Genomic DNA, 10133 nt, shown 5'->3' with positions numbered 1-10133 from the left:
TAGGCGACCCCTGATTAATGGATTTAAAATAAACTCAAATAAACCAACACCAAATTTGCGTAATACACATACTGTTAATCGAAAGTTAATGACAACGCAGTAACTTCTTTGGTTTTTTCAATTAAAATACGTTACTTTAATAACTAGTACACATACTATGAAATAATGGTAGACCTTAACGGTAAATTAAAAAAGAAAGGAAAATTAAGGACCACAATCTCAGGAATACACCTAATTTTATTAATATTTAACCCATGGGTGTATTATATTAAAATACGTACATACAAGCATTCTTTTTTTTAATTCGAAAATAAAACTAAATGAAAATCATATAATCTTCAATGCCCTGAAACGTATAACTACAATTATATTTAAATCTTATATCAATAAAGCATTTAAACGGAATGTCCACGAAAGACTGATAAAAATGCATCTGAATTATAATCGTCGATGTTAAAACGAAAATAGACAATATATATTATTATACATTGTACTTCTGATCTTAAATTTGTTCTATAAAAATATATATATTTTTCAAGATTATTTTTAGTTTATTCACAAACACACTTTTTCAAACGTTAACAATAAGGTTATCTATTTGAATTGACTATAAAACTAAAACTTAAAAGATGTATTGACGCATCAATACGCGCTACAAATAGTTAAAATGCTTTGTGTAAACCTTACGAATCGTTCAACTAGTTTTTAAAAAAAGTCTCGGGCATCCCTCATCTTGTAAGAAAATGTCGGTTTTGCCTTTCTTGAATGAAAAAATCAATTCCGCCCTTTAATAGTTACTGTTGCGTCCGCCGCCTCCGCCTCCACCGCCACCGTTGTTGTCTAAAACACTGAAAACACAAAACGAAACAAAACATTAACAAACCAAATTCAATCGTTCAAACCGAAACTTGAAAGAAAACAGAAATTGTTAAAATAAAATAAATTAAAATGATATGAAACACAGCCCAAATTTGATAAAAGCATAGAAAAACCTGTTAGTGATGCATTTCCCCCGATGAACAGTCTTCCCGGTCTTTGTAGGTAGATTAGTGATTTTTTGTTACCAATTCATATCACAACAACAAAATCACTAGTCTTCCATACAACTACGCGGTATTCCGTGAGAGCGAGGGGTTAATCGGTTCAGCGGCACACTGGTAGCTTCGGCTGTGGTATGTGTGTATGTAAGATTATATTAGATTGCGAAATAGTTTGTTCCTCTGACGCGTTGGAGATTAGGGAGAGAAGTATGAGTACAGCTTATAAATGTGCTTGTTAATTAGTTGTATAAGCTTCATGGTCACCATCACCTCCGATCAAATCAAAGAGTGGAAATCCTATCAATTTTTATAAGCAAAATAGTTTTACAATGCGAGGACTTCCACCGTTAATTTAATGAATAATGATTGCCAGTTCTATCGTCGTAAAGCATGCATATTAAAAAAGTTAATCGGTTAGTTAAGAATGAAGATTATAGAGAACTAACTATATTCACCTCTGTTTTAAGAGATACTGCGCCATCTGTATCTGTTTCGGTTCACCGGTGATTGTGATTATTCGGTCGGTGGCACCCGGCAATGGTTCGTCGATGGTTATACCGGCGCCGGAGTCCTGTCTGATTTTCCTGATCCTCGAACCGGCTTTACCGATTATAGCGCCGGCCATCTTTAAATTTGCATTAATTAGATCTCGAGAATGATTGGATTTCTTAGATTAAAGATAGGCTTACGTCTTTATGGATCGTGACTTGCATGCAGTTCGGGTTGGGGTTGTCTCCGCCGCCGAACTGTTGCATACTGCTCTGACCGTTTCCGTTGTCCATGTTGTTCGGGCCGCCCATGTTGCGTCCTGAGTTAAAGTTGTTGCCGCCTCCGGGTCTCGGTGGTGGTCCTCCGAAGTTGTCGTTCATCCGGTTCATGTTGTAATTGGGACCAGGTCCGCCGAAGTTGTCGTTGCCGCGCGGCGGTGGTCCGCCGAAGTTGTCGTTTCCGAAGAACCCGCCTCCTCCTCTTTGGGGCGGCGGTCCGTTAAAGCCTCCGTCGCGCGGAGGTCCGTTGAATCCGCCTCTGTTAGGCGGCGGTCCCATGTTGGATCCCATCGGTCCGGGGAAATTGTTGCCTCTGGGCGGTGGGGGGCCACGATTGCCGGCGCCGGCGAATCTCGGCATTCCTCCGTCGTTGCCTCTCGGCGGCGGAACGCCACGAGGAGGCATTCTTCCTCCTCCACCGCCGCCGCCACCACCACCACCGGGTCTGTTTCCGCCGGGTCCTCCGCTGCCCATCGGACCGCCGGGGCCTCCACCTCCACCGCCGTTTCCTCCATAACCGCCATACTCGTCGCAATAATAGTCATCATAATTGTGGGGATCGTAGTTTTGTTCGGGCCCTTTGATAGGGGTCTAAAATTTAAAAAAATAATCGTAAAATGTAAAAATGTTTTGAGAGCCACTGAATAAATTTCATTCGACCGAAAAAGGTACTTACAGCTTTCACGAGGTTCACAATCTCCTTGATGGCCTGTACGCACGACTCACTGCGCCCGATGATCTGGATGATGCGATCGGTGCTCTGTGGAGCCGTGTTAGAGAATATCTTGATCCTCGCGCCAGTTTTCTAAAAGATAAAAAAAATCCATGACATCACTCATTTACATAGAGAGATCGACGACCAAATATAATCGGCGCTGAATGGAAAACGCATTCGACCCACGCGGCCACGTGGCGGTCGAAATCCGCTGTTACGAATCGATTTAGAGCTACTACCGTAAAAAAGCACGGTAGGCGTAAAGTCGCGGAGCGCGCCCACGCGAGGCGCAGGGTGGTAGACTCGTTCGTTGTTCCCGGAAGGTCTACCAGCGACTCTTGGAGGGTGCCCGGCTGCGGCGAGTGCTCGGGAACGAATGATAAAGGCAGGCGAGCAGGGTGGACGTTAATAATTACATGTGCGAGAGGAGCGGTGGAAGGGCGCAAGGAAGCATCTGCGAGAAGCACCTGCCTCGCACCTGGCGGGCCCGGACACACCGGATGCCATCTTGGCAATCGAGGTCTCGGTGACCCCGACTGGCGGCAGCCGAATGCACTTAATTCTACGCTCCTGTACCTCGTTATAAAATAATAATAAAAATCTAACAAAAATTTGCGCAAGGAAACCGATCTTCGATACCTGTCCGGAACTGCGCCAGACGAAGCGCCCCTTTGTGAGTCCGCCAATGTTGTACGAATAAGAAACAGTTTATATTCGAACAAGATGCTCCCAGGTAAACGAACCCGCTAGGCACAAAAGGTAAAAACGCCGATATATTTCGAAATACGGCGCTTCAAAAACTTTCACCGATTAAAATATAACACTTACTGAGGATTTACTTATTTGCGTAACACTCAACGTCGAAAGTCCACCTCTATGGCTGGCTCACAAATCTCAATAAAAATGCCAAATATAATAAATACGAACTAGACTTAGAGCGCAAAAGTCAGTGGTTCACAATTGGTGACGCGCAAAATTAACGTAAACAAAATAAATTACTTATTGCGCGGTTCAAAATCCTATCTTCAGGGAAAAAAGTTTAGTATCAATCACGCAGCATACGATCATGTTATATGAGCCGTTGTTTTTGAAAATGGTATAAGTCCATTTATTCCAGGGCTGTGGAGTAAAAAAATCGACCGATTCCGACTCCCGACTCCTTTTTAATCCTTACCACCCCACCAATATTTTTTTAATTGTTCGTCATGCGCCATGCGTTTTTAAATCGGTTATTACCGATTTAAAAACGATAACATTTATCATTTTTTTAAAATGCACCTTGATTTAAAAATGATAACTTTTGTTTACTTGATATTTCAAGTAAACAAAAGTTATCATTCACTTAATCAAATACCTAATTAGCTAACACATCATCTGACTCACATCATGCCATAAAAAATCAGAACTAGACATTTCCGATATGTATAGAAAAATCACGTAAATTGTATACCAAAAATTATTAATTATTTTTTGTTATTTCTTCTTTGTTGTTATTTACAAAAAAATAAATTTAATATATTAATATTATCTTATCAAATCAACTTAAGAATGTTGTCAAACGTAAATTAATTCCGGTAATGTTTTAATTAAAGTTGACTTTTCTGAAATGTATTTATTAATGTAAAATTTAATAATTACAGGAATATTAATAATAACGAACTTTTTCATATTTTAATATTATTTCTCATTTACACTTAGCATAGTGAAGCAATGAGCTTAGAACAATTATATATAAGAAGAAGATAGGCGGTATGTAAGGCAGCAAACTCGTCAATTATAATTATTACGAATGGACTTATTCCACTTTAAAAAAACCTTCCTGCGATAACACTTTACAATCTAGCTTATTTTGATCAATTTATGAGGATTTTGTGCATTGTGTGATTATAATATAAAAAGATAATATCTGAATAAAAATACCATTAACCCATTTTTTTCTTCAAAAAAATGGACAAATTAAAAAAACGGCTCATACATGCATCACTAAAAATATATTATTATATTTTTTAAATTAATTTTGTGATATATTCTTTTGAGTTTCGATCATTAAATTAAAAATCCGGACTAGTAAATTGGGAGCTAAAACGGACGTCCGGTGACCCTACGCAAATAATTTTCGTTTTTGTCTTGATAAAAAAAATCGGAACGTAAAATGAATTGATACTACATAACGAGGTTACATAAATTATTGAAGACAGCTGCCATCCAATAAAAGCCATACATAACAGGTTATTTAACATTGTTTTGTTCGAGGCAGAAATGTTTTCCCATAGAAGAGAAACAGCTTTCGCTGTCTAAAAACTAAATATATTATCAGATTTGCAAAATATCAAGGATTCTTTGCGTGGAGGATATATAGATTAATTACTAATTTATGAATCTATAATAAGATCAGCAATTAAGTACCAAATAAAACTGAAAATCCAGCAAGATATTTCATTAAGAATCGCGTCAAATGGTCCATAGTTTATTAGAAAATCAATAAAAATTACCGCAAGAGAATTAAACCTTATAAAAATACGTTAATATTTAAGCTAAACTAGTATTATTTATTTATATGAATATTAAATAAATAATCCATATTAATTAATTCAAAACAAAAATCTTAATCTATAGGAGAGAAAGAAGATTAATGATAAAAGTTGATATTAAAACATTAGTTAAGCGGGTAAAAGACCGCGGTCTAGAAACTAACCCTACTATATTAATAAAAACTATTGCATGTGAAAAAATGTTGAATATCACTGATTGAATTAATAGTAAAAAGCTTTTCAAGGCTAGTTTAAATAAATTTAGACCAGTCGGGTATTTCTTGCACAATTGATGACAAATATTTATGATAGAGAGCGGTGTCGTAATTATGTCAGTTCCAGCAGTTAATAAATTGAAAAACATATTTTCTGTAAAAATACCCAAAACATTATGCTACACGTCCTCATAATTGTTTCATACTTTTTGATGACACTGCTATGTTTGACAGACATGATGGCGTCACTCGTTTGTCGATTCCAAATTTACATACAAGGTGCAATTCGATCGATCGTATTAACCATTTGGTTGCCAAAATCCGATGTATCGGCTTTTGCTACTTTTAATGTATTATAATTGCCGTATACGTTTTTAACGGACTGTATGTTATAAATAACGTATTTTTATTATACGATATTCATAACGGCAGCTAAAGAGTTAAACCATACACTAAATAAATCAGCATGTAACGACTGAATCAGTTAAAAAAAGACCGCGCGTGGTTTATATGATCAAAAATCTAGTTGAAAAAACATTATCAATACTCACATCTCGCAGCTCCTTTATCTTGGAGCCCGCTTTTCCGATGACGCATCCTGCTTGACTCTGATGAATGAGCATGCGAATGTCCAGCTCATCATTGCTCACGCGGGATCCGTTCTAAAGAAGAAAATACCACAACGTTTGAGAAACGGCGAAATTACTCACTCCCATAGTCACCGCGACGCTTTTTTAAAAGCAATCGTGCATGAGTTTTTTTAGTTAGAAATTCCATTCGAATACACAAATCTTCGGTAGAATCAAATAATCTGAATAAGAGTCGCGTGACCTTCGGAGATTGGCGCTGTGGTACAACAAGCATAGCAGCACTTACCTCTTCCATGTTGGGTATGACATCAGTCACGATATTGAGGATGGTATCCAAGTCGGCCGACATCGACAGTATGCTGCAAAACAGTAAACAAAGGTCAAACGAGAAACACGAATCGGTGCGATGAGCGTGAACGACTTGGAACGAAACGCATATAATATAAGCACAAAAGCGACGTACATAAATATATAATATAAAAAAAAAGTAACGTGATCGAAGAACTAAATTGAAATTAAAAAGAAAAAAACTGAATGTACATAAAATAATAAACATGAACGTAAACTTAACTTTACGTTGTAAAAAGATGAACCAAGCTATTACAATCAATTATTCCAAAGCTACGCTTAAAAGTGCATACGCATTGTACCTGACACGACGTAATACGCATGTAATCATATTTTTCTTCTTCGCTATACATATGACAAGAAACAATTAAATAGAATCATGTATATATTATACAATTACACGCTAGTTTCAGCTGTATCGTTATTATTATTTTTTAAAATAACTGCTTTAGCTAAACAATATTTTTAATTAATTTTGATAAAACTAAAATTTAGATTTTTAAATATGTTTGTGGTATAAACTATTTCTAAGTACTGCATCAATATAGTTTTTGTTATCTAATCTATTACTGTAATTACTGTTTTCCAATCATGTAGATGTAAACATAATTTCATATTTTTTACGGCTACATGTGACGTGTAAATATTCAACATGATGTATACGTAGAACTATGCATTAATTTCTAATGTTATTTATTTTGTTCTGGCACGTAGGCTATTTTTGTTAAAACCGATTTTATTTAATGACAATTTTTTTATAGTCGCAATTTACGTTTGTGGAACCCTTATAAAACCGTTAAAATCGACTATATCAAAAAATATAAATGTTAGAAAAATCAGCACATATTTTTACACTTTAATGTAATCAAAATTAATATCAGCAAATTTTCAATTTTAACACCAAATAAATCATTTTCTCTACTTTATAATGTTAATATGGTATTATAAACATTTTTAAAAATAAAATCAACGATAACTAAAAGCAACACTGTAGCAGCGAAAACTAACGATACAGCTGTAATTGTAAATATTAATCAAATAATCATATCTTCACGGCAAACGTTTTTGTAATGTTATTAGACGCGTAAGATTCGGGTTTTAATTTGGGTAAACTAATTCCAAAATTAGTCTCGTATCTATTATATATTAATAACACGAAACATCGTAACTTTAAAACTGGACGCAAATTTTTAGTGGAGATATTACAATATATATAGAAGAGATTCAGAAAAAATAAAGTCGCATATGTTTGTATTTTATGCAACAGATATGAAAACATTTTAAATTTTTGTTTAATCAGTCAATACATGTTGGTAAATGTGGTTCGTGCCGATGTGAGAACATCATCGTGCAAATTCTTCTCGATCTATTTTTTCGTTAAATAAAAATGATAATCTTGTTAGAACGACTGATTTACGAGACGTTAATAGGTGTAGCGATAAAAGTAAACATTTTTTAACGCAGCGGAGACGAAACACGCACGCTTACGAGATCGAAAAACTACGATTACAGCATTCTAAACGAAGCGTCGGGGACAATTCGTACGCACCTTTTTTATTACCATCACACGTCGTCAATTACGTTACCTGTCCGTCGCTTTAACACAAATAAATATTAGTTTCTGTAAGGATTTAACCGCGTCTCTGCGGGACCGTCGATTGCTAATCGAGATAATTGATACAAAGGGGTAGGTGGTGTGTTCTCGCGGGAGGCTTCGCCCTAGAGATGATCGAGTGAGAGATGTGGGGGTTTGAGGGTGGTTTTTCAGGGTAGCGCCTGGGGAAGATGACGACGACCGAGCTTAGTAAACTACGCGCTCGGCCGGAGGTGGTTTGGTTGGGTGTCGATATCGAGACGGTATGTAGTAGTATTATATAAGTATCGTATTGCATCGTAATCGTAACAATTGTTTTTTAAAAAATTCATTCAAGTGTGATTTTGAGACAGAGAGAGAAGAGAGATTGGTGAGGCTATTTACCGTTCGGGGCCGGGGCAATCTGGGACTGTAATAGAGGCATGGTACTGCTCGCAGGTGGGGTACGGGCATCGATGGGGGCAGCGATGGGGGCGGCGGCGCAGGCGGCATCGTCGGCGGCGGCACCACAACACACAACACAGGTTAGGGCCGAGACTAGACTTCTTCGTTTTAGACTCGATATTTTTTGTGTAAAGTTCGCGGACGATTCGGCAAAGCGAGCTTTGAGGCTTTGCGAAATTTCGCCACGCATATTCTATTGATAATTTCTCTATATTTATGGTTAGCTGTCGGGCGATAAAACGCGAAGGGATTCGCGCGCGATATCAGTGACCCTAAAAGCACCGCAGTGATACCTCGGTTGTTTTCGTGTTAACCGTACATAATGAGGTCAATCTCGGCATGTTCGGTTTGTCAATCGACGATTTGCGCGTATTTGCAATGATCCTTGGAAGTCCGCCTTTGCGATAAAATTAGCTAAAAGTAATTACACTGCAAAGGCGTCGTCGTAGACGCGTAATCACAGTTGCAATCGTTGAGGACATCGATTCGAAAAGGAGACTGATGCATTAGAATTAGCATATTGCATAAGACGAAGACGAGTGTTCTCTTGAAACCTATGCTCAAGGATGAAAGCAATCGCAGGATTAAAAACACATCCAAATCTAAGTAATTAATTAGCTTAGATACACGTTGTGTGAAATTGCACAGTGTGCAGTGTTACTTTCGTTAAAAGATTACGTCAAGTTTTCGTAACAGATCTGAATGGTAGGAGCCAAATTTATCGATATATAGATGCAAATTCATGCAATCTGTGAAATAAACCTATGATTCATCGCATTTCCGCGAATTGCAAACGAAACCGGAACGCCTTGTGAACAATAATTTTGATTTTTTGATACAACAACCTGATTTATACACAACTTATTTGACATAGATTTTTATACATAACTTTATTAATCTTCGATGTAGACAGAAAGTATTTATTTTAACATTTATATAATCGATTATAAGGCGGTTTCCATAAATTTTATCACAGGTTTATGAAGGAATGGGTCAGCAAAATTGTGACAATCTGGGGAAAAGGGAGTCTATGGGGGTAAAAATAACACGAAAAACCTACGAGATCTTTTATGGAAGCCGCCTAATGCACGATAATTATTTTAAAAACGACCGGATCCATGTAAAATACGTGGATTTAAACTTTCAATATTTAGCCGTTTTATTATAGTTTTACATTACTTTGCGTTGAGAAACTAATTATTATAAAATCAAAAATAGTTTATTGTAAATTATATTATATAAATAGTGTCGAAATATTTCTACCACAGTGACTAATGATGAACGACAATTTTAAACTAATATAAATCAGGTTGTCGTATTTTAGTAGCAGTCAACTCCTTGGACAGTGTTACAAAATCTCCAACAAACCCATTGCATAATTACGAGGTTCGGTTCTGAAGGGCACTCTCTTATCAACCGAGGCATCACTGTACGTGTATGTATATAACATTAGAGATGTAGAGATACGGACGTAGAGAGCGAGCACGCGCGCGGACAATATGCAAAAAGTTACGAGCGCTTCTGAATCGTTCGCTTGTAAATTATGTCGGTCCGCGCGCAAATTTACGAGTTCTATCGCGCAACTCCTCCGGGACGCATCGTTTGTCATAAATATAAAAATAATCACATACATACATGTAAAATACACATATATAAAAAATAAAATTAAAAATAAATAATTATTAAAAAGAACATCATTCGAACAGTAAACAATAATAATAATAAAATAATACACATAAATACAAAAGTTTTTTTTATACCATCTCTTCAAGGGAATCTTGGCAATGTTCTATTTGTCAGCCTGAAAGAATTCACTGTATACATTGTACATGCGTTATATAAGCCCACTGGTGTGGAATACGAGGGCGGTGGTGGTTTCACGTTCGATA

At 36.7% G+C, this 10133-nt stretch overlaps 1 protein-coding gene across 6 annotated transcripts in view; it reads right to left on the bottom strand.

Annotated features, from left to right (window-relative positions):
- Positions 1-204: 204 nt before the first annotated feature.
- Positions 205-10133, bottom strand: part of HnRNP-K (Heterogeneous nuclear ribonucleoprotein K) — a 32737-nt gene continuing 22808 nt past the window's right edge. For 3 of the 6 annotated variants that reach the window (XM_088190929.1, XM_088190931.1, XM_088190930.1), the window contains exons 4-10: positions 8185-8228; positions 6145-6217; positions 5820-5930; positions 2484-2612; positions 1730-2398; positions 1496-1665; positions 205-848 (exon numbers count right to left, since the gene is read on the bottom strand). In XM_088190929.1, the coding sequence (XP_088047055.1) occupies positions 788-848; positions 1496-1665; positions 1730-2398; positions 2484-2612; positions 5820-5930; positions 6145-6217; positions 8185-8228 (1257 nt within the window). In that variant the 3' untranslated portion in view covers positions 205-787. The remainder of the gene's footprint in view (positions 849-1495; positions 1666-1729; positions 2399-2483; positions 2613-5819; positions 5931-6144; positions 6218-8184; positions 8229-10133) is intronic. The other 3 variants (XM_088190933.1, XM_088190932.1, XM_088190934.1) reach the window with 1 other exon arrangement.

Source organism: Plectrocnemia conspersa, unplaced genomic scaffold (genome assembly GCF_051122295.1).
Source record: "Plectrocnemia conspersa isolate PC_06_02 unplaced genomic scaffold, ASM5112229v1 ptg000008l, whole genome shotgun sequence".
In the NCBI taxonomy this organism is placed as follows: domain Eukaryota; kingdom Metazoa; phylum Arthropoda; class Insecta; order Trichoptera; family Polycentropodidae; genus Plectrocnemia; species Plectrocnemia conspersa.
Note: the sequence above shows the minus strand (reverse complement) of the source record. Positions and strands in the feature narration are given on the sequence as shown.